This window comes from Labrus bergylta, chromosome 8, assembly GCF_963930695.1.
Source record: "Labrus bergylta chromosome 8, fLabBer1.1, whole genome shotgun sequence".
NCBI classification, from domain to species: domain Eukaryota; kingdom Metazoa; phylum Chordata; class Actinopteri; order Labriformes; family Labridae; genus Labrus; species Labrus bergylta.
Genome location: NC_089202.1, coordinates 18,254,352 through 18,279,305, shown reverse-complemented (window position 1 = coordinate 18,279,305; position 24,954 = coordinate 18,254,352). Strand labels below are relative to the sequence as shown.

The following is a 24,954-nucleotide window of genomic DNA, read 5'->3' as shown; positions in this document are numbered from 1 at the left end:
TGATATGTGTTGAATACAGATCACTCTAAAGTCAGACTATCTCTGAGGTTCCATGCCCCTTTAAATTGCACCTTTTATGTAATAACAGTTTCCAGCTTTGCAAATGTTGGAAATATAAAGAAATCTCTGAAGATGACAATGTGAGCGTAACAAGGTGAAGGATCATTTCTCATATGGCTCCCTCAGTCAGATTTGTGCCAACCCCCCCCCCCCCCCCCCCCCCCCCATTAGTACTGCTCCTATTGTACCTCAGTGCTCCGTTACGTTCATGTGCCTCCTGTCAGACTTCAGAGGAAGTGGAGGTGCAGGAGACTCACATCCATCATGTGGAGCTAATCCTGCAAGCTGCAGAACCTCCTCTAGAGCTGGATCATTCGCTCTTAAGAGCTTGTATCTGAAGGAGTGAAGATATCATTCAACAGTGGCAGTGTGGTGGTATTCCATAAATGTAAAATGATTAACCAATCAAGCAAGTTGATATAGTGAGCATTGATTGTGTAGCAAAGATAAGTCCTGAGTGACATCTTGTATCGTCATGCATAAACCCATCGTAGTTTACTGTAAAAGGAAAAAAGTGCATAACACCATCAAAGCTGAAAATATAGCGTAATCTCCTGTTTTAGTTCTAGGGGCCACAGAAGCTCTGTCTGTATGGGACTTGGGTTGGTAACCGATGAGTGGCAGGTTCAATTCCCGGTGTGGAGTCTGGAAATTGGTCTGTTAGCTTGAGAGATACCAGTTCACTTCCTGAGCACTACCGAGGTGCCCTTGAGCAAGGCACCGAAACCCCTCCCACCAGCTCAGGAGTGTTCACTCGCCATTAGTGGATGTCCATAGGAACAGGATTTCTGTGTAGCATGTTCAACAACAGAGTACATCCCCCTTCCTATGATTAATAAAGTATAGGCTATATCTTATTTTCTTCTTTATTCCCAATGTCCAGCTCTTCAGGTAAATCCATCAGCCTGCATTTGAAAAACATGAAGTACCAGTTTTTTTTTAAAATGTTATTATCTTAAGTAGGGCAAAAGTACTAAAGAGTTAATGTTATTTCCGTTCTATTCATTGGATTCGTGGAAAACAAAAGTAAGAGTAGCAACTAAAGCGGAAAAAACGGAAAAAAGATAATGAAGCAAAATACCTACTTTTGAACTGTTCCAGTAGCTCCACAAAACACATTAATTATATTTTCCATGCCAGTTTGGGTTGAAATGGCCCTGACAAGCTGACTGTGGAGAGAGGTCAAAAATATTAAACATCATTGACCCAGAAACTGTTCCTAAAACAGACCTGGTACAGCCACATTTCCAGCTCTGTGAGGCTGCAGCATTAGCAGCCTACTTCCTTATCTTTTTTTAAAAGTGAGCAGGAAAATCAACTTCAAATCTGTAATGATGTTTAAAAGTTCAAGGCTGTAAAGTGTATCCACACTTCCATCAAATCTTTAAAATCAAACTCAAATTGCAGTGTAATTTAATCCATCAAAACATTTAAAAGGAGCTACCATTCAAGCTAAATGCTATCGACAGCCTGCTAATATGCTAATAAAGAATTGTAAACATGTTGATGTTTAGCTATAAAGGAATGTTTATCATTTTCACCTCATATGTTAACATGTTAGCATGCTAACAGCTGTTTATTAGCGCACATTCGTTTCGCGGGTATTTGACGATAAAATGGAAATCGAAAAAAAAATTAATCCTGACCTGATACAAATTGCACAACACCCAAATGATTAGGACCCTAAATCTAAATCTGTACAAAATGTAATGGGTATTTGATAAATATTTAAGTCTGGATCATCAACAATCAAACTGGTGTTAGCTTAAACGCAGCATTCTGATATTAGCTCATTTTCTTTGTTGAAAAAAAGCTGGACTGGGTACCTTTCCTATTTCTTATTTTTTTCTGGTTTTGCACAACATTCCCAATAAAGAAACTGTGTAAATAATTAAATCCAACACAGACTGCTGGCTAGACACAGAGGACTGACAAGTAAACAATAACTGAGGAACGGCAGGGAAGGGCTAACTGCTACAACGCGGCATGTGTCATTATTCATACAGTCCAGGAAAGTCTGCCTGCTGATCTCTGACAGCTCAATATTATCTTATCACCATCTCCGCTCTCTCTGGTCTCTCTCTCTCTCACACACACACACACACACACACACACACAATAGCTGATTCAGGTTTATTTATGGCATGCATTGTACTCTGCAGCTTTAAAGAGGAGTGAAGTAATCCCCAACATCTCCATGAGAAACATCAGCAGCCTCTCTTCCCTCTGTTGACCCCAATTATTCAACGTCTGTGTGTATACATTCAAGCTGTTTTTCTCTTATCACAGCTCTCGATTTCCTGCCAGAACTATACTTATTCATGCTTACAGAAAAGGAGAAGAAGAAAAAAAGAATGGGTTCTCTGGTGTGATAGGAAAAAAAGTTCAAGACAATTCTAAGAGCTGGTCATTTCAAAATCAAAGCCTTTTTTTTTCCAGCTACCAGCAATAATTCAAGTTTTCAGGGATGTATTTGCTCTCTTGTTGAGGGTTAGATTCAAAGATTATTTGCACTCTCGTAGCCTAAATGTAAAGCTTTACAGCCAGGATCTGTTCTGATCGGTTTAGCTGAGCACAATGTTGGAACACATCGTCTATCATCATCTGATAGACGATGATTGCCTTTGGGATGCGAGGTTCAACCATAGATCATAAGTTACACAGTGGCTTCACTCTGGCTCACTTCAGCAGTATGAGCCTTGTTGGAGCCAATATTTGTAATTTATTTGTTGTTGTTTTATCTCTAAAACTGTGGTTTTGTATCACCAGTGTAATTCTGGCACTGAACACTAGGTGGAGTCATGGTGCCGGGCATTAAGCCACGACGCCACGTTTGATTGACTCCAGTGGAATTGGAAGCAAACGGTTTTTTAACCATGTTGGTGCAACAGGATGAGTACCTATATATTTTGAGTTTATATGCCATATTGTTCTGGACTATTAGAATCCAAAATTGGATTCCAATAAAATTGGTGCATTTCATTGTTTGTTTGTAACTGTTGATAAATTTATTTAAAATGTCCGAAGAGAAAAGTTGCATTGGACATTTATGGTTTGACCAGAAAATGAGTCTGGAACTTGTCCCACAATTTACTCTCAGTGGTCCTATGTTAGACAATATTGTGCTTGTTGGAAATTGATTTTCTTGTGATTTAGTTGCAACTAAGTTTGCTGAAATAACAACATGATGAGACAGATTGCTAAAAATTTAAAAAGTCAAGCTTTGTCAGCTCTGTCTTCAGAAGGAGAAGATAACTTTTAAACAGCTTGTTTGTTGAATAGAGGTCTGATCAATCAATTATGATGCTTTCAGGTAGTCCCAGAAACGGTTTGTTTTTCATGACACAGCGTTGAATTTGTGGTACAGCTAACCGCATTTTTTCTCCCTCTATTTTGGGGAGTAATTAAATGAAACACAATAAACTAGTTTTATAATTCGTAGAGTTATGCTAAGCTAAGCTAACTAGCTCTCAGAGTACAGTTTAAAACTGAGTTAAAGTGAGATTTCTCGTTTATCATTACATATGTACGGTGGCCGGTAGGGGTCAAACGCTCAGCAACTGATGAAACGACATACATTTAGAAAAACGCGCAACATATATAGAAACGCTGCACATTCAAAAGCAAATGCAAACTACCACAATAAATGCAAAGGCTGAAACGCGCTGCAAAGACATAAACGCGCTTCAAAAGAAACAAATGTGCTGCAAATAGGCAAAACAACTGCATAAGCATCAAACGCGCTGCAAAATGAAACTTAAGTCAAAACACAGAAAACAACAGTAAACACAGAAACGCTGCAAGTCCTTAAATGGAAGTGCTCCAGGCCTGTAGGGGCGCTGTGGAACTGTTTATTTACGGGAGAGAGTGAGAGAGACAGCTAGGATCAGAAAGTCATGTTTAGATCGGGAAGTTGTATCGTTGAAAGACACAGGATAACTTCAATGTTACTGAAACGCAGAGATTAAAGCGAGTCCGACTGGGATTTTGACATCGGGGACGAGAGCCGAGTGTGGGTCCGTGGCTGCAGCCCCGGGATGCCTGGAGCTAGCTCTGGGGCTATGAGATCCAGCTGCAACTCATCCCTCTGCACCCGCTTTACCAGCCTGACACTTTGTGCTTTCGCCGTCTCCGGAGTCCATGTTGAACTCGCTACTCATCTCTTTGCAGCAGTTCAACATTATTCCCTGTCATCAAACACTGACACTTCACCCACGGAGATCCCTCTGCCCCGGGCCTGACAAGTTCAAAATCCTGGCGGACTGAGGTCCTGTACTCAAGCCGGGCAACGGTGCCGGTAGCCGGGCATCCAACACAGCAAAGCTTCCGGTCAACAAGACCTAATTTCTCAAAGTTGTGTTTTTCCCCCCTACATGTTATAAAGTTGTGTTTGCGCACAATAGAAAGTGGGGCATAGTTTTGTTTCTGTACCTGCAGCGCGTTTGATGCTTATGCAGTTGTTTTGCCTATTTGCAGCGCGTTTGTTTCTTTTGAAGCGCGTTTGTGTCTTTGCCTTTGCATTTGTTGTGGTAGTTTGCATTTGCTTTTGAATGTGCAGCGTTTCTATATATGCTGAGCGTTTTTCTAAATGTATGTTTCATCAGTTGCTGAGCGTTTGACCCCTACCGACCACTGTACATATGAGCTAAAAAAAACTGCAATAAGAAAAATACTACAATCATTTAGGTCACCTTAAAAGACTGAATTGAAAGATGCAATCCTTTAATAACTTTTGTGATGTTTTTTTTTTTTTTTTTTTTAGGTGAATCTACCCAGATTATCCAACAGAACAAAAAGTGAACTTTTACAAAAAATTGCACAAATGGGCGAGAAGAAATTGCCTGCCTGGCAACACTGCAAGCTTTGGCTGTAGCAAGATATTTATCTAATGAAAATATGTAAGAGTGGTATAAATCTTCTGGTATCTTTCCCAGCAGTAAAATGAAAAAGCCAATTTCCCAAAATATTCCATAAATTATTGTCATTTTGGATCAAATGTTGAGTATTTCTTTATGAACTTTTAATAAAAGTGCATCAAAATAAACCTGGGTTACTTCATCATTTTCCACAAACCTTTAAAAAAAAGTGCCAAATATTCAGTCAGCAGACAGTAAATCACAAAGTATGCTTACATCCACAAAAGCCTGTGCTCTTATTAATTCAGTATTTGTTGCTGACTGTGCCCTGCAGACGCCAGCTCCTGTGCTGGGACTGGGATGTTCTTCCGGAGCCGTTGGATCCTCTTTTGCAGGTTGACATAATTCTCTCTGCCTTGAGTCATTTGTCATAGATGGGACAGGGGAGGCAGTGGTGGGGGTGGAGGTGTGCAGCCTGAGAGTCAAGTTGTTTTCCCCTTTATATCATCATCCTCCTACCTGACAAAAACAACGCTGGAGGTTAGAGGTAAGATAAAAACGTCAGAGTCAAGATGCAGCTCTGACAGAGAAAGATGTCAGAGTACTTTGGGAATCGTGCCATACACAGCCTGATGGATTCTGAAAGTCTCAATCTAACATGCCCACACTTCGCTCCGTCCTCCCGGGCCCTTTTGTTTCCAATTCAGCCCTCATTGTGACTCCTCTCCGTACCTGACCTCTGGACACACACGCCCTTTTATATCCTGTACACACTAAGCTCATCATGAGTCCTGACGGAGGACAGACACTTTTATTCTTCTCCTGGTGAACTGCTCCTTCTCCTGGTGAGCGGTGGAACTGCAGGAAACATGTTTATCCAGGATGCTGATGCTGTCAAAGAGACAGACAGAGCATAGATTCCCTACATAGTTTAAAGTATACAATGACAACGATGGATCACAGGTAAACTCTGAATGCCCAGTACTCTGCGGGCATTAATTCATTTGAAAGACTTTGCTGATATTTAACAGTAAATAATGGTTGAATTTTTTTTTATCAGATTTGTGTCATGTATTTGACTCAACTTAACCATGTGAAGTGTTCTCAGGTCTTACCTTTTTTGAACATATAGATCTTGTCTAAAGAAAAATCTTAAATGGGTCTTCAAAAAATGCATCTCAGAACCATGCTTATAACAAAAGGCTGCAGCTTGTCAGCCAGGAATGTAGAAGAATTAGCCTTCAAAAAGACAAATAGATTCAGCCACCGCTTTTGATTTTTTTTTCTTTTTAATCTCGGGTTCAGCATTTTGATCTTTGCCATCTCTGGGTTGTTTGGAGGAGGAGGAGGGGCCATATTTAGACCCCATAGATTTGTGTTGTTACATTTTTTTATCCTGGTTGACAGGCTGCCGGTGAAACACCTTCAAGCTACCTGTAAGGTCATGTCATAGATGTATTTTCGTTTTTATCACTTCATGCTTTAGTTCTAGACTTTCCTGGCTGTCTTCCAGATTCCTGACCCCCTGTTTTTCCCCGCCTCCTGAGTCAGACCCGCCTTAAGTGGAGTCACATGTGTCTTCCATTGATTTGTCTTTGTACATAAATCCTGTGTGTCCTTATTCTTGTCAGTGTTCCTTTGTGTCTCATCGTCTCAGCCTTCTTGTTCCCAAGACTCATGAGCGATTTTTGTTTATTGACCATGACTTGTTTTCTGACTCTCCCTCTCCTCGTGGATTTGAGTCGATCATCAGTCTTTATCTTCGGTGTAACAGCCACGGTAGCCTCTTGTAAATCACAGGTAGCCACTTCCTGAAGCAAATACTGTTTTATTTCTCTCTGCATACAACCATCATTTACTAAATGAACATTTTGCTTTGTTGAAGAAGACTTCTAATTGGTGATTAGTCTTCAAAAAATTAGATGAATGTTACAGCTAAAAGATGAGGAAAGGCAAAGCAAGGCAAGTTTATTCATATCGCACATTTCAGCAACAAGACAATTCAAAACTCTTCACACAAGACATCACAAGCACCAGGACAAAGAAATTAAAATACCTCAAACAGAAGCTAAAATATAATAAGAGTCATCTAAAAAAACAAGAGTCAAAGGTTCAGTGCAAAGTTACTGTAGACACACATAGACATGTGATTTCTAGCAGAGAGCCTGACTGCTTTTGATCAAAACTCCTCCATTTATAGCTGCAAGGCTGAGGTAGAGATGATGTTTATCATCATTATCTAATGAAGGAAACCTGCAGACACTAAGAAGCAAAAGAAAAGCAAATGAGCACCAAAGATGTCTGAGTTTTTGTTTGGGATAGTTTTTAAGTCAAATAACCTTTTAATGAGAGAGACGACGAAAGAAAAGTAAGTACCATTTCAACCTCATCAGTGTGATCAGCTCTATTAGAGACACTTGTTTCTACATTGGTCTGCTTTGTAAACCCGTTTATAAAAAATGGCGATTCAGAGATGTATTAAAGCTGACATATAATTTCAGTTGTTGTTTACTTTAATCAGAATGATTTATGTTGCTGCTTTGATAATTATGATAAAGTGTTGACTGCATAAATTGCTGCAGCATCAATAGTTGATTTAGGGTAATGATGTAACGTAGCGAGGGAGGAAGTGTCTAACGAACATGACAGATGCCCCTGCAGTGACTGAGAGACTTTTAAAAGGATCCGTCAAACATTCCAACAAACTTTATTCTCAGACATGATTTAATTAAACACCTCTGACAGTTTAAAAACAGCCTCAGGGATTGGCTGTGATCTGTTTTGTTTTTTTGTAAATCGTTTGGTGACAGTTGTTGATGAACTCAAGTCTAACTTGTACGACTCTGTTTCACAAGAAAACATGTTTTAACAAACTGCCAGAGCTGAGATTTTAAAACGGTTACAGACAGAACCAAATGTTGGCTTCACGTGACGTGTGAAGTCAAGCAAATGAAAAATGTTCAAGATGCATTAAAAAAGGGGCGCAGATGGCCTAGCGGTTAGCTCTGGCACCATGTACGGAGGCCATGGTCCTCCAAGCGGGTGACCGCGGGTTCAAGTCTGACCTGTGGCTCCTTTCCCGCATCACATTCCCTGCTCTCTCCCGATTTCCTACTCTATCCACTGTCCTATACAATAAAGGCAAAAAAATACCCCACAAAATCTATAAAAAAAAAAAAGCTGTGGATAACTACCACAAGATTTATTTTTTAGAGTTCCCCTGAGCTCTCATGAACTTTTTTTAGCATTTTCAGCTTGTTTGCTTTTTAAACATAACATGTTTGGTTCAGACTCAACTCTCCAGCCTCCACCAATCAAAACAGAAAACTATTTCATTTTAGAAATACATGAAAACCCAGTCCACAGTTCCTGTCATGCACCAGACAGAGGCAGACAAAGTTAGTATCAAGCTGTTTGACAAAGAGGAGCAATTATCTGCTGAAGAGTTCGACTTTTCCCTCTGGAGTGGGTAAAGGCCTCTCTCTCTCATTAATACGTTTGGCTGATGTGGTCGGTCACATCGTGTTCCCTCCAAACACTTTAAAGGAAGAGTCGAGCTATTATCTTTTTGTTTTCACCTCTCAAGACAAGACAATTAAAAGCACCATCAAAAACATAGACTGTATAAAACATGGCCGTGGTGTCAGTGATCTCAACCATCAGTTACTGAAAGGGAATTTTAAAGCCCAACAATGGCGGTTGCCATTGGCTTTAGTCCTCCAAGCAGGCGGCCCGGGTTTGAATCAGACAATTTGCGACTCTATCCACTGTCCTATCTCTAAATAAAGGCATAACAAGCTTCCAAAATAAAACCTTTAAAAGCTAACTTTTAGTCAACCTAGGAACAGTCTACCCTATAACCTAGAGCTGACACTTTGCTGCCCCCTAGTGGTCAAAAAGGGTGCTGTTGTATGTTGACATCACTGATTTGCCAAAGGTACAGCCTAAAATGTTTGATGGCAAAAATCAGCGCATGTTTATGTTCCATGAAATGAAATGTTTGCCGCTGCTGTAATAGGTGAAAAAACGTTATGCCGGTATTTTTAGTCCCACAAAGAGGATGTTTGACTAAAGTGTTTCCCTTCTTCATCTAAATAATGTTGGTAAATTAACACCATCATGTAGTGAGTAGGATGTAGCTGTGTGCAGGGAGGACGAGCTGTTTATTACAGTTAATCAGTGTCGAGTCTCAGCCTACAGAGCATCTGGTTTCTCACAGAGCATCCATCTCTGGGTTTTTAATGACTGGAAGTGTTTCTGCTCAGAGATGAGCGTTTGCTGTTTATTAATACGCTCTCATTATTATGCGCTGTGAGGAGAAAAAAACAGGTTTGTACCTCTTCAGCTGAGTTAATCAGTAAACCAATAATTGGACAAGAGAGGCCATTAATCAGCAGTCATCATTCACACTTGAACTGTGTTGTATGTCATTTAACAGTTAAACCCGTGAGTACACTTAAAGAGGACATATTATCCTCCTATTCTACCAGAATCCCACTGTGGTTTTCAAATATAATCTGGCAATTTCTCATATTTCAGGTCATAAATATAGAAAGATTTTGATGCATGTTAGACCTCTTGTCAGACTGAAGTTGTGTGAAGCCTTGTTGTGAACTGTGTGAAATCGAACTATAAAAATAATGTAAATTAGGTTGACCTTTACGAACAGGTGCACTAATGTGGAGTTATAACACACCAACACAGTCAAGGAGGTCAAATAAGACAAAACAAGTATGAACACCTGTGTAACCTTTGTGTATTTAAGGGATTGACAATAGTCCCTTTCACTCGTACTACAGTTCAGGTAGCCCATGCTCCTTTCCACCCTCCCTGTAAACACTTCAGCTCATTAGTGAACACATCTCCGGTCCACCTCCTCTACTTCACTCTTCATATGCCATGTGTGTGTAAATGTGTGTGTGTTTAGGTGTTGGTGTGTAGAGTAAATGCACACAAAGATGACCATAGCCTATGTGTTTTTTAAAGTATTAATATTGATGGACATGAGTCCCTTGTTGTTCCCCATTTTGCAGGATTGCAACTAATACAGGTTTATGAATAAAAAACATAAAATCCATGTTTGATTTAAAGATGCTTCCATCATATCATCATCATCATATAGGAGCGGTTTGGCCTGACAAACATTTTTGCAACTCTCCATTTTCAACCTTTGTGTTGGAAGTTATTATGGAGAAACCCTAAAGGTTGGATTGAGAAGAGTCGAGACACACTGCAGTCCATTGATTGGTCAAAAGAATCTCACTTCCTGTACAGCAGCAGTAATAAAGGACAAACACAAAACGCTGGATGTTTAAATATCCTGTTGATTTGGAGAGACTAATTTAAAGCCTGTTTTTGATTTCTGCAACTATTGCCAGCGCCAAGCTCCGCTCCAAGGACGACCTTCCTAGGAATCATTGATCTTTGTTTACTGTGTCACGTTCTTCTTCTTTGTTGAATTTATTGACCGTCTACACCAGTGATTCTCAACTGGTGGGTCGAGGAGACGTTTTCAGTGGGTCGCGAATGTGTGCCTCGAAACAAAATACTGTCAAAAAGTCTGTGAAGCGCTTCTAAAAAAATAATTGTTTCATTCAGTTTCTTTATTCTATCACACTGTACCGTTTGAGGTCCAAACTGCACAATTCTTCTTTAAATAAATCTGATTGTCTGGAAAATATAAGAAATTTGGGTCATGAAAGAGTAGTTGGTGGGTCCTGAGGCTTGACCAGTTGAGAACCACTGGTCTACACGCTGTGATTTAGTGATGTGTTAAGGTACGGTTAGCTGCGGAAACGAGAGCAAGATCAGGGTTTACCGTACCAAACTGTGCCAAACCAAGCCTGACCGCTTGGTGGAAACGGGGCTTTATTCTTTTTTTTTGAGTTTCTGGGTTGTTGTTCCAACTTGAGCAGGCGTTACTGAGCATTTTTACCAAAACGTGTTTTTCCCGACGTGTCCGACACCACATGAATGCAGGCTGAGAGCAGAAGTCTACAACCGATGAGGTAATAATTCACTGCAGCTACTTTGGTTTCTTGTACATAGTCTATGCTTTATTCATACAAAACTACATGGATTTATATTTCTTACACTCAAAGACAACCAGGGTAAAGCAAAGCATTTTATTGCAAGTATTAGTCAAAGATACACTCCAAACTGAAGCAAAGCAACACTAAAAGGCCAACAAACCTATGAGAGAGAGTTACAAAAAGAAAGACACATTCAAGCGTAGAGGAGTAGAGCTGTTGGTACAACAGAGGCTTCGCAGCACAGAGAGAGACTGAGACATGGATCGACTGGTGCGGAGAAGGCTCACTGTTCTACGTGTACATAGTACACCTGTTTGCTGGTGCCTCGCTCGGAGGTATCAGAGCCCGAGATTTTTACTTTGAAATAAAACTGAAACAAAAGAGTGAGATGCTACATGGAAATCCAATCTGACAATCAGCGCACACAGGTGTTAAATCCTCGGCCACTGTCGAGTATCTGTCTTCAAAACCATCATGTGAATAACACGGCGTCAGGAGCCTAATCTCTTGTGCAATTTTTGGTTCAGAGTCATTATTGGAATGATAATGGCATGAAAACAGGTTAAACGAGTGGTAGCCGTGGGGGTAAACATTACAGTAAACGTCGATAGACGAGGACAGAGGGCCCTTTTTATTTCAACTTTGTAACAGGAGGGACAACACTCAAAAGCTCCATGTCTCTGGTCCTCTGATTGGGTGAGGGACAACCAATGAAAACAGCTTAAAAAAAAAAAGGAATGAAATTCATGACAATAGAACTCATCCTTGGTTCATTATACAGGCACAGGTCTCTGTAATCCAGCACCCGGGTCAAACTGTATCTGAAAATACTGCTCTTTGGATTTGCCATCAGTGGAAAAACATGGAGCCCACAGAGAGACACGGAGAGAACTTCTTGCAATTGTCTCTTTGCATCGTTAAATCTTTCTTGGGATTAATCTTCATTTTTACCCTCCATGTCCCTCCAGGGGCTCCATAGAAATAAAACAAGAACCAGCTTTTGATTTTGAAGTCATCAACAGTTTTGACCTCTTCCACATTTTTGTGTTTGCTGATTTTTTTTTTTTTTTTTTTTTTTTTTTGTAAATGCCAAGAATTTTTTTCAAATGCTGTTTGACCCCCGACCTCGTTCCAAACAGGACAGAGTCATTTCTTCAAAAAGCCTACACATGTTGGTACATTACAATCCTGTAGCAAAAGTAGTGGTTTACATGACAAAATAAAAATAAAAAAAAAGAAGAGATGAAGATACCGGTATGTTCGTTAGCTTGTTTTCATGGTAGGCGACTAAACACGGGCATCGCAAAGTCACACAGAAATCTGAATAATGTGTAAGAACGCACTTAAGGTTGAGGCATGTCTTCTGTGTTTGTGGAATGAGACCTTTTGAACTGCTGTGAGGTGTTCTGGCACAAGAAGAACTAAACTTGACGAGTTGAAAGAGGAAAGAAAAAACGCAACACGTGTGTTCAGATTTACACCAGGATCCGAAGATGTTTTGAATTCTTGCTTTCCCACCTGCTCTCGACTGGCTCTGGGAATTGACATGGCTATCGTACCAATTAGCAGCTCGCGACGAAAAAAAAACCCAAACTCAGCTATCGGACACTTCAGTCAGCGTGGTTCAGAAATGGGTCCCTTCGTCAGAGGTCAGCTGCAACTTGTGGGGGTTAGCGTTTGGCCTTGTAAAGTTGGTTAAAGAAAAAATAAAAAACTGGAGGGTTAAAAGAATATTGAGAAAAGGACGAGGAAGATTTGACCTGCAAATATCAAAAAAAAAAAAAAAAACATGATACACAGCTCTGAATCACCAGGTCAAACCCTCCTTGTCCTTTTCGTCCACCTCGCTTCCCCCTCCATATTGTTGTGCTTGCGTGTCTAAGAGAATAAGGCGTCATCATGGAGGGGGAGGGGCTAAAGGCCTCGTTTCACTCCCGGCTCCGCCCCCACCATGCTGCGATACGATGCGGAGACTCCAGCCGCTTGAACGCACACTCTCAATAAATACACCATAAAATATTCCGCACATAATATATTTCTTATATAAATTTGAAAGAAACAACACATTTAAATAGGACAACAAAACAAAAAAACAAAAGTCGGCTCAAGAACATTTCGTCAAATTCAGATAAGTGTTAAGACAAAAACAGAATATTTTTTTTTACAGTTATACTTATTCCACTCTAAAATAGTTACTGTATAAGAATATCGCAATCAGGCATTACTCAAGCATTATATGTCATAATAAAAGCAGTTTGCAGGGTTTTTTTTTTCTTTCATGAAGTATAACAGATGCAGCATACCAAGGTAAGTGAGGTGCAGTGTTTGTAAAGATTACACCCCCCCCCCCCCTCCCCCCTCCCCATCCCCATCCCCATCCCCTGGACTGTAAAGGTACCCACAGAACTACAGACCACCCTTCAAACTTTTCAGTCGTCACCCTCCCTGCTCAGGACTGCTGGGACACATTTTCCCTCCATCAGAGGCAGGACACAAGGCAGGGCACTAAGATGAGAAAGGGGCTGCTGCTGCTGGGGCTGGGCGTCATGGGAACACTTTAAATACTGACTCTGGTTGTGTTTTATTTAACCGATAAAACTAATACAAATGTTCCAATACCAGGTTTTCCTTTCCGATAACTAGACCTAAGTATCATCTGATACCCGAGAACCCCTCAGATACCAGTGTGATTAAAAAACACAGATAGCTTTCAGTAGCATTACACTCTCTGCTAGCGCTGCACTGTTGCTGCTTGATAAATTATTAAAATTACTTGAGTTTTGAGAGAAGAGGATACAGATACGGTATTTTTGGTGGAATGAGATATTGTCACTAGTATCATTATCAGAACAACTCATCAATTTTATTCTTAAAATGCCCTTCAAGGAGAAAATCTTGATACTTCAGCCAGAATATACTTCAGTAAAAAAATTCAAGACTTTTCAAAAAAATGTAAGCCTCCTACATTTTTTAATCGGGAGGCACCGATATCATGTTTTGACACCCAGCCCAAGCTGTAAATACATGTCCAGCAGAGTTAACCGGAGGGAATACCTCCACCCGAAGGCAAGCGAGCCGCTGACAAAGTCACAAGAGCATGAGGCACACTTTGAACAACGGGCCGCTTCTGTTTGGTAACACGCGAGTCCCTTTCGACTCCTCGTTTTCATCGAGGTTGGCATCCTCTCGTCCCCCTGGTTTAAGAGGAGGAGATCAGGAATTGGAGGGATTGTGTCTGAGTGGGAGTGGCAGTCTGTAAAGTGCTGTGCTATGTTTGTCATTCTTGGGCAGGGCCGTGTCACCCTAGTGTCTTCTAAAACGAACCCCAACAAACCTCTCAAACCACCCACTCTATCTCACACACATTTCACTCTACCATCGACACCATTGGTCCAAGACACTGAATGCACTAGGAAGCGAAAGCTCAACCACAACCATATACTTGGCTTTTTTTTTTTTAAATCTATTATTTATCTGTAGACTTTAATTCTAAAAACAACGAACACGAGTTTGCATTGCCATCTCTCTAACAAAAAAAAAAAAAAGAGTGTGTAGATGCAGCCGTTCCTGCACTGCAATATGTTCTTGAAAAGGAGATTTTGTTTTTATCTTTCAGTTTACAGCACCATCAAGAGGAAAGGCACTTTCTGTGGACTTTTTCTCACTCCATTGCTACCTTCCACTGCAACTCAAATCTGAGATTTATTGATCCATTTCTCAAAATGAAATACACCTTAACTCGTTTGAAATCAGGACACTGACCTTTCAAAAGGTAATTTGGCGATTTGTCAGCACCAGTCTCCGTCACTTTCTGGATAAAATGTTTTGTTTTTCCAGCTTCTGTAAAAAAAAAGAAAAAAAGAAAAAAGAAAAAAAGACTTGTCTTTACTGTTAGCTATCCTAATTGAGAGCCAAAGGTCGCAGCTAGCCGCAAGCTATGTGTGTCCTTTTCATTTCAGTCAACTCAAACAAGTCTTTTTTAATAGAATTGGAAAAACAAACAAATCTATTCCCCGGCTGTATAACAAAGAGAGAAAAAACGAGACACATACATTACGTCTTCCCTCCGAGCGCTCACTGCCACAGACCCTGAATGGTCGCTCTCGTGTTAGGTCACGTCACTACAAGCGAATATTTGCAAAGCAGAGCTCATGACATTTCAGCTGTGCGCGAGGCAAACACATCTGCTATGTAAACATGTGTTCAACGGCCCTCGAGAGTGTAGTTCATACACATACTGAACATCCATTACAGACAGCAGAGTGAGTTATTAATGGAGTCAATTCTTTACACTCAACCATCAACACTTTCAACACAACCTGCCACAAAATATTCATCAGTCAGCTTATATTCCTTCTAAAATCACACATCCTTGAATGAACTAAATCGACTTTATCTCACTGACCAGACCACACTATTGTCCTTCAGCTTTTAATCAGTCTTTGCCTCCCTGGGAGAGGGGGGGGGGATTGTACAGCCATGGAATGTACTCCTCTGGCACATTGGGAGTAAATGTTTGGGAGCAAAAGAGGAAAGCGAGCAACAATAAGATTACAGGCTTTGTCACACTGCAGATTTACCGGGAGGCTGAGTCTTTGTGTTTTGCGAGGACATGAAGTGACTCGGAGTCTGAGGAAGCAACAGAGGTTGCAATCCGGAGGTAAAATCCCCCCACCGAGGATTTAACACAAAGGGGAAAAGAAATGGAGAACTACCACCCCTTGTTAGGACATTGTTTGATCAAACGTGTCCTCAAGGACGATGGACAACCACTTTGAAAAAGTCACTCGCCCGTTCCTTTTTCAGGCGTGATAAGGAGCAGGCATCAGCACCATTTGAAGAAAACATTCAAGAGCAGGAGCTCGATACATTAACTATTCGTCTTCTCCTGTCGACACTTAACATGTTGTTTCTAAATACAAAAAGCCTCCTGCAGTGCAGTTTGTGATATTTCCTCTCTCCTCGACAACAAACCTCCAACAGTATGACCATCCACCAAAATAAAAAAAAGAAGAGAAATAACTGTCAACATCTCGCAGTTTTTTTTTATCCAAACATCCCGATCGGTAACAGTTTGACAGTCCAAACACGACAACCCCACCACTGTTCACACGTAACACCACAGTGACACAGGAACAAGTCAACAGTCTATTGCGATAATAAAACTTTGTTATTACACTTTTTTTTTTTTACTTATCAGGATACATGTTTTTACTAAGATTAATATTTTTTTAGACTACTTTTTTTTTTCAATTCTGTTAGCAAAAATAAGTGGTGTGCATTAGATAATTTAAAATGTACAAATATACTTTCATCTGGCTTTTTTTTTTTATTTATAAAGGCTTTCAGACACGAGTGAAATCATGAAGGCTCAAACCCACTGGCCAATGAAAGGCAGTCCAAGTGCAGGACCCTAAGTCCTCCGAGGGGGGGCACGTCCACATGTGTACCATTTCTACATTATTTCTGATCACTACAGAGTGAAATCCCTCAATCTAGAGCTCCCCCCCCCCCCCCCCCCCTGCACTGACCACAGCACCTTCTCCTGCCTTTATGTAAGTGAGGCTTTTTGTCATCTTCTACCTTTTCCCACCTGCTCATCTCGAGTTTCACATAAAGGTTCAGCTTCAGACAGAGTAGCACCACGCCTGTGTTCACGCCCTAAACACAGCTTCTTTTAGTGCAGATTACTTACTAAAAAAACCCTCCCCCTCCGAAACAAGCTTCAGCAGCACAGAGGAGCCAAGTGGCCGAACACAATCCAGATACACGTTTTCATATCGTCACATATCGGCCACTTGCTGAATTCCTCCGCTCGAATCTGGAGTCAACTCTCAGACGGTTTCACGGGCAGGGAGTAAACCTTGTCCACGACAAATGAAACTGATTATTGAAAGACTCATAATGTTGACAAGGCTGACTCCATTACCCATGGAAACCCCCCCCCCCCCCCCCCGTCATTTTTTAGGTACGAGCGCACTGTAGCAGCTGGATCCATGTCTGGCTAAGATTAGGCAAAAAGACAACTCGGCAAAGCCACTAACACAGCTAACACTGCTGTATAGGCGAACACAACACACACAGTGATTGTAGGACGATTGAATGAGATGTTTAGAAAAGTCAGTAGACAGTTGTTGAGAGGAACAAGAGGCATCGGGTGAACTTTCAAAACCTCTTATGCTGTCCATTTATTGGAATATGCTTCTTGGTTATTTAACCCCGCTGACATAGGCTCCAATAGTTATTTACTTTTAACCACTGAACACTTAACCTCCACCAGGCACTTGAATACTATCTCTTTATGGCCTTTTTGTTTTTTCTCTCCACTTTGCTGCAGTTACATGAGAAGCTTCATTATTCTCAAGAATGAAGAAAATCAGCCTCAAACCTCGGAAATAACACCTGGTGATAGTAAAAGTCTCCTCCAACCACAGAGGTCCATAACATCCTTTCAATTCAAGTAAAAACATGAGAACTGCAGGGTTGTTGTTTTTTTTTTGTTTTTTTTGCCCAACGGCAAGGACAATATCGTACAACGCGCTGATCAATCGTCTCACAGAGGAGCAATTCATGAAAGCGCCCAAACTCTTGGGCCAAACTGTTCTTTCAAAGTCCCCTACAATCCTCCTCCCTTCGTTTCGCCTGATTATTGCACTAGAGGAAACCGTCGACGTGATCTCGATTTACCCACCATCTCAAACACAACAGAGGGAAATGTGATAAAAAGCACAGAGGGGGGATAAAAGCATGCAGACTAATAATAAATGAGAATAAAAAATAAGCTTGCATGGTTTAAATGATTAATCAAAAAAATCATAAAATGTTTCACATAATGTAGAAGAAAAAAAAACTGAATTAAATAACAGTGTTATACTTTAAATGAAATACATACTGTAGAGTAATTGATACATCAGCCACTATGGGGTGACTCTGTTTCAATGAGACAGCCGACTGTTTTAGTTCAATCACAACTGATTGTGTAACTCTTTGTTGTGATTTTAAGGGCGCATGTATACCTCGTCGCCAACAGGTGGCAGTGTGCTCAAAGTAAACTCTTGCTTTCACACACTATAATGTGACAGAACAGAGAAAAAAATAGATGAAAAGGGGACAATAAAAGTGGTAGCTTGGACGACTCGAGTCCGATAGAATAAAAAACACAACATAAATCTAACATGAAACATCTTCAGACGAAGACCCTTCCTTTACGCTCTCTTCTCGTTTCTAACACCGGGGAGATTCGACAAACGACAGTTTAACTGGCAGAATGTAAAAGTGCTGCTGCTCTGACTGACTTGAGGTACTGTAGATGGCAAAGGAGATTGAGCTAAAAGAAAAGGGAAAATAAAATAAAAACAGAACAACCATCAGGCCATAAGTAAAGGAGACAAACGGGGGAGAAACAGAGGGAAGGGGTAAAACAAAGGGGGCCTGATGAGGGAGAAAACAAACTGGTTGGCTGGTTAAATATTGCATAATAGTGCTGAGTTTCTGTCTTGTTTGTATTTAAAGCAGCTTTTGCATCCTCAGTCCAGTGTGGGGGTGCGTCCTCCCCTCGTTCCTCCCTGCTCTCCTCTGCACAGTGTCAGGTCCGGATTGACTAGGCGTGTGTGTGTGTGTGTGTGTGTGTGTGTGTGTGTGTGTGTGTTGGGTTGGGGGACTTGCACCTATGAGGACTCTTTGACTGGCAAGCCAGGCGTGCACAGTTGTGTCAGTGTGTATTTTGTTTTCTTGTGTGTGTAAAATGTGGCAATGGTTTGGAGAGGGGTTGGTGTAGCTCAGGCGAAGTACATGGTCCTCAGGGTGTCATGGTGAATCTGAACAGCTTTGGCCAGCGCCTGGGGGTCCCGACCGTTACTCTGACCAGAAACATGGCTGCCCTCAGCGCTGCAGACAGGACAGGAGAGGGCCGTTTTAGGATGGGTAACAAACAACAACGACATGTATGCAGGAAAACAGCAAGTCACACAAGACACTTCAGAGTTAACGACCTTTACACCCAGAGAAGAAAAGAAAAGCCTTCCACTCCTCACCTGTCGTGTTCTTTGTCTACCAGATGGTAGCGGGCGCGGAAGGCCACCAGGTGGGCGTAGTAGGCAGGCGCAGGGATGGAGACTGAGCGGGTACAGCGCACGTAAGTGTGGCACAACTGGTAGGTGAGCAGCTGGAACTCGTCAGCGGTAAAACAATTGTCGTCCCACAGAACGTGGTAGTGGGAGGGCCGACTGGTGCCCTGGAAATTAAATTCCACTTTGTATGATTATTAGTTTAAAGATACAATGTTTCATTTACATTTTAACAAGAGATATAGGAACCTGCTCAAGTGGTCTAACAAATGGAAAGAAAAGAGAAACCTCAGGAAATCACAGAACTACCTTGAGACAAAGAGGTAAAAAATAAAACAGAGACATTATATAGAGACAGTATGGGATCACCTGGAAAAGAAAAAAGAAAAAGAAATAGAAGACAGCCTTAATCTGATGAAGAACTCAGAGAAGTGCTGAAGAAGCCTGGTATCATATACTAGAAGATAAAGGAGCAGTAACTCTGACATCTAGTGTTTCAAATGGGTACTGCAGTCCAAATTCAAAACAATGCAGAGAGCAGTCTCCCACCGCCTCCTCCTCTCTGGAGTTGATGTGCACACGAGTTGCCATGTCACGGACAAAGAAGCTTCAGTGTTTAGCCAGCTCTGCATCAGTCTGTAAACCTTTCTGTGTTATAACAACCTCTCTTAATTTTCTAAAGTTTGGAGCTCATTCGAAGAATGAGGCTTTTTAGGTCGGAGAGAATCAGTTATTTCTGAACCCGTTTGCTTGCCCACTGTAACACCTGTTGGTTTGCCGTTTTCCAGGCAAACCGAAGAGAGCATTAAAACCGCCTCCATTCTCTGGTCCAAACAAATACAGACCATTCTGGACCAGAAGAAAAACTGAGGAGGACTTAATGTCTGCTGCACTGTTGTCAGAGAAGCCAGCACATCAACAGAGCATGTTTTCTTAATGTCTGAAGATAGAGTAAGGTCATTTTTTGATTTTGTTCAGTAGAAATCTTACATATTGAGAACTTCAAGACTCTACCCCCAAAGAAGAGCTCAAGGTGTGGCAAGTGCAGAGGTACTGAATACTGACTTTTGTACATAGCAGCCATTTGGTTCTGAAATGTGTTTCTTTTATTTCATGTACATATTTCCTGGATTTTCTGGTTGTATTGTAATAAAGAGACGGGTTGATGAAATTGATGGTCATTAAGATGTGCTTTAACAACGCTAGTGGTGGCCTTAGACTTTAGCCCAGAACTGCACATCAAATATAATAGAATTAACACGTTTTCCAACGAGGATGTTTCATGTAGATGATGTACATCTCTGTGTACATATAGTTACTGTGTCTTAATCAACCAGGTGTTTCATAGTTTGAGAGGAAAGCGCTGTTGCAGAGCTTCGCTGTCTTAGTTTGAATACTTTCAAAAGAAGGGAGGAGATTTTAAAAGATGGCTAGCTGGAGGACACGGTTGTTGAATTCAGTCCCTTATTTTGATTTCCTTATTATATAACTTTCAGTAAGAATATTACACATATTCATATAACACTTTGTGAAGCTGTTTATTTCATTGAGTTAAGCGCCATTCCACATTAGAAAGAACAAATGTTATTATTGGTTGTAGCTCGATTAAGTTGGATTAAGATCTATAAAACTTTTTGCAGGAAGTCTGGGGCAAGTGTGCAATTCTTGAGAGATCTAACAATGGATCAAATACAGAGAGGAAAAAAGCGAATATTTCATTTTTCTCTTGCAGCCATTTAATTTCCAAATCTTGTTTACGACCTTTTTTTCATCAATGCTTCGCTCTGCAGAGGCTCACAGTGTTCAAATGTGGAGAGAGGCAGAGAACACGAGAGGTTGTTCTGACCTGTATTCCAGCGTGACTGCAGAGGTAAAAGTCAAACTCGTAGGGATGCGTGATGTCCGTATCCACTGTAGTACCAGCAGGAATGTTTCCACTGCGTCCAACCTGACAGAAGCAGAGTTAAGGTCAGTTAGTCCCAGGTAAAGTTTTTTCTGCTTTTTCAACCATGTGTCACCGTGAAAGCCAAAACAAGGGCAAGAGAAAATGGAAAAAGGTGAAAAAAAGAGAGCAGAAAAACATGCTCTGAAAGCACTAAATGAGCAGCAAAAATTCAAATAATGTGAGCAAGATCTAGCTGATGGACTGACCCCGGCCAAGCTTTACCAAGTGCTTCCCAATCAACCAATTAAAGGCCTAATGCCCCAGAGAGCCTAATGCTCTGTATGGAAGTGCCTGCACTGAAAATAAGGTTGTTAGTGGCCGAGTCTTATTCCTGTGGCCTCGAGTGCCACTCCACAGCTCTCGGCCTGCATCGGGCCCTAATGCTTTAATCGAACGTAATTATAGGGGTTAGGAGGGCGCACGGAGCAATTGACAAAAGGTAATTAAGGAGAGCCATTTTGAGTACTTAACATGCGGGCTTGGATCATAAAACAGAATATGGAACAACACATAACAGACTGTACTGACTTTAATGGGGAAACATCGCTCTGCCATTCTCAGAAAGAGTGTGCGTGTGTGCGTGTGTGTGTGTGTGTGTGTGTGTGTGTGTGTGTGTGTGTGTGTGTGTGTGTGTGTGTGTGTGCATCAGTCATGTGGACTCACTCTCTCGTTGCGGTCGGCACAGAAGAGGCGTGTGTGGTGGCGTTTTTGCACAACAATATAGGTGATGCCGGGCTGGTACTCCTTCTCTAGGCTTATACAGGCCTCACGGATGGCCAGCAGCTCATAATACAGCACCTGAGGTAGAAAAACAAAAGAAATGTAGTTTGAAATGTTCATAAAGGTAGTCCTTGAAAAGTATTAACTTTTAATGTATTTACAAAATGTATCCCTTTATCACTGTGTACTGTGCATTTGTGTAACTGTCAGTTTAGTTTCAAAGAAGGATGATCTATATGGGTCATTAGTCACCTGTGTTCACACAGGGACAGGGCTTGAAATGGTCACCCACCAAGCACCAAATGCAGACAATTTTGTTTGGCAACTAAATCTCAGAGAGCCATTCTCCCACATGGCAATGTTTGTACCAAAAAGTATGAAAAACTATGCAGAGTTTTCACAGCGTTTTGATGAAGCAGCTTCTTCCTCCTGCTCCTCTGCTGCCTGCATGTACGAGCTTCACCAGGCGGACTGATACACACAAACATACACTGAAGCGCACACACGCCCACGTGCCCACAGGAACGCCAGCCACCACGCGCCACTGTTTACCATGTGGGACATCAGCTACCCTGAGCCACATACAAGAAAACAATTACAAAAAAAACATACAATACAATTAAAACAAGAAAAAGATAGAAAAACAAATACAGAAACCGAAAAATAATACAAAAAAAGATTAGAAAATAAAGAGGGCAAGTGATCAGTGAAGAACCCCTCCCCATCCCAACCACGCCCCCATGCACCACTGATAAGTTACACAACCTGCCACATGGCCCCTTGTTGCCACAGCAACCCAAACAGCCCTGCCACCCCAACAAACACAGGTTCTGCCCATGCTGGCCAGCCAGGCACCTGCAACTCTGCTTTTACCTCCCCTACCACATGACCATTACCGGTATATATTTATTTGATCGAATTTTTCTCAGGGAAATGTACTAAAACAAACGTGTGGAATACGGTGGATTTGATGTGCTCTGCCAGCCGAGGCAAACACATCTTTAAAGTCCAGAATGTACTGTTCATGTGTTAAACATCTAAATCACAGTCAAAAATATGCATGTAAGCCAAACTTAGCTGGACTTCTGCTCTTGACTGATTCTTTGTAATCGAAAGTGGGGACTGACCTGTCTGAACTGGCCCTCTGAAACTCCGTCCCTGTAGAAAATGATCCGGGTGGGCTTGTAGCGGGTTGACTTGTAGAACTGGATGAGGAGCTCCCGCACCATGGAGGCCAGGTCCTGGATCACCTCCTGCCTCGGCCTCTGGACCCGCACAGTGGCACAGTACCTGCTGGGGTGGGCGTCCATACTGCCAACCACCTGGAGAAGGGGGGGGGGGTCAAGAAAAGTGGAAGGATCAGATAGAAATGTTCATTAACAACGATAGGGTTAGGGTTACAGATACAGCTGCTGAAAGCCGATGAGGTGAGGAGGAAAAAAGAAAAAGAAACTCACTGCTGCAATCGAAGGCTTCTTCCCGTCACCAGCGGGCGGATGTGTGACGTCTGCGCCCAAGAAGATAACTGGCTGCTGAAACACTGATGGTCTGTTGATGAGAGAAACAACAAATACTTAGATTACACTTACAACATTTAGAAAGACAGTTTTGCTGCACTGGCGTCAGGTTTGTTAACAATGACGTGTATGTTGCTTTAATGTTGGTAAAAACGTCAGAAAAAAACGTGTTCACATGTTGCAAATAAATGTTTCTGATCCCTATAACGGACAGCAAACATTTGAACACTAAAGTACTGTTTGTCTAAATCTGAAGGGAAAGAGCGCGCGTCTGACCGTTGATGAGGCACCAGGATGTTGTTGATGCCTCCCAGCTTCACGTTGATCTTGAGGCAGAGGTTGGAGAGGGTCTGAGGGGACGTCTTCACCACGTTCTTCACCTGCACACACTGCGTGGCCATGCCCAGGAGGGTGTCGCCCACACGCTTCACCTCGGCTGTGGGTGGTGACAAAAGGAAAATGAGCCTCAAAAAAGTTAACATGGGGCAGGATTTCAAAGATTGAAAGTGCAGAAACAGCTGATATTGTAATGGTAATGTCAGATCTTAAAATGTTTGACCGAATTAGTGAGAGTTATAAATCATAGTGGATTACTTTGGGCCCTTGATCAGTGAGCTAGTTCAGGGCTTCATAATTAACTGCCAGAGAAACAAAGATACAGGAGAGCAGTCATACATGGAAACAAGTCAGGATTAAAGAATACAAGCAGGTATCAGAACAGTCTGAGAAAATATGCCAAGAGGAAAAATAGAAGGATACAGGGAAAGGATATTTTGCAACCGAGCGTGCAGAGCATTCTCCTCTTTCTCCTCAACATGGTTCTTTCATTGACACACATTTGTGAAGCCGTGGAGGGGAGACTATTGCATCAGCACTCCCTCCCAGAATAGCATTAGTGCTTCCACGCTGTCTAAACCACAAGCTCATCTATAGACTCTAATACAATATTCATTTTCGAGCAGTTTTCTGACCGTAGACGGGAGTCTTTCCCGGCAGGATGACGATGATGAGCTGCAGCCCGGCGTAGGTGTTCTTCAGGTGCCTGAACATGGGCTCCACGCTGTCCGCTCCCTGGGCGTATTTACAGAAACATGGTTGGCCCTGGATGGGCATCCCAGCATCCTTTGAGATCTTGCGCAGCTGGTCTGTGAAACCCCTGAACAAGGAGGCAGCAGGAGGGAAGAAAGTATTTTACAAAAGTGGAGTCAACTGTCATCAATAGTGTAGACTGAGGCCTTAACAGCTTAGAGATGAAGACGTCTGGTCAACTGCTTACTTTGCATGTTTGACATCAAAAATGTAAATGTTTTACCTTTTTTAATACCACATTGCCAAAAATCTAGTTCAAGCGAATATTTCATTTTTCCATTACAGAAAAAAAATGTTTCTCTCTGCAATGAAGCACGAGACAGGTTGCAGTTTTTACGGCATATTAAACATTTTGCAGGGACTGCAGAGAAACTTTTTTACTTGTTTCCAACTCTGAAATAGTTATTTCTGTTATGTTCAATGTGCCTCATTTATGAATTTTTAATGTTCAGCTAAAAAGTCACAAAGAAATTGACGGGCTAACAGAATCTTCATGGCTGTTTGCAAACGTCTGAAATAAGAGACGTTAACTATCTTGTAGTAATCACATAAATGATCATTTATGACGGTTTATATTATGTGAAGACAAAAATATACAAATGATCTTTATCAACATCACAGATTAATAAGAAAGGCAAAAAGTAATTTGAACAGTAATTCAATTAGTGT

At 41.5% G+C, this 24,954-nt stretch overlaps 1 protein-coding gene across 2 annotated transcripts in view; it reads right to left on the bottom strand.

The window, feature by feature from the left end:
• Positions 1-11,027: 11,027 nt before the first annotated feature.
• Positions 11,028-24,954, bottom strand: part of ago3a (argonaute RISC catalytic component 3a) — a 38,498-nt gene continuing 24,571 nt past the window's right edge. For both annotated transcript variants that reach the window (XM_065958370.1, XM_020633535.3), the window contains exons 12-19: positions 24,168-24,352; positions 23,473-23,632; positions 23,137-23,227; positions 22,807-23,001; positions 21,623-21,757; positions 20,861-20,962; positions 18,982-19,181; positions 11,028-18,835 (exon numbers count right to left, since the gene is read on the bottom strand). In XM_065958370.1, coding sequence (XP_065814442.1) covers positions 18,727-18,835; positions 18,982-19,181; positions 20,861-20,962; positions 21,623-21,757; positions 22,807-23,001; positions 23,137-23,227; positions 23,473-23,632; positions 24,168-24,352 — 1,177 coding nt within the window. In that variant the 3' untranslated portion in view covers positions 11,028-18,726. The remainder of the gene's footprint in view (positions 18,836-18,981; positions 19,182-20,860; positions 20,963-21,622; positions 21,758-22,806; positions 23,002-23,136; positions 23,228-23,472; positions 23,633-24,167; positions 24,353-24,954) is intronic.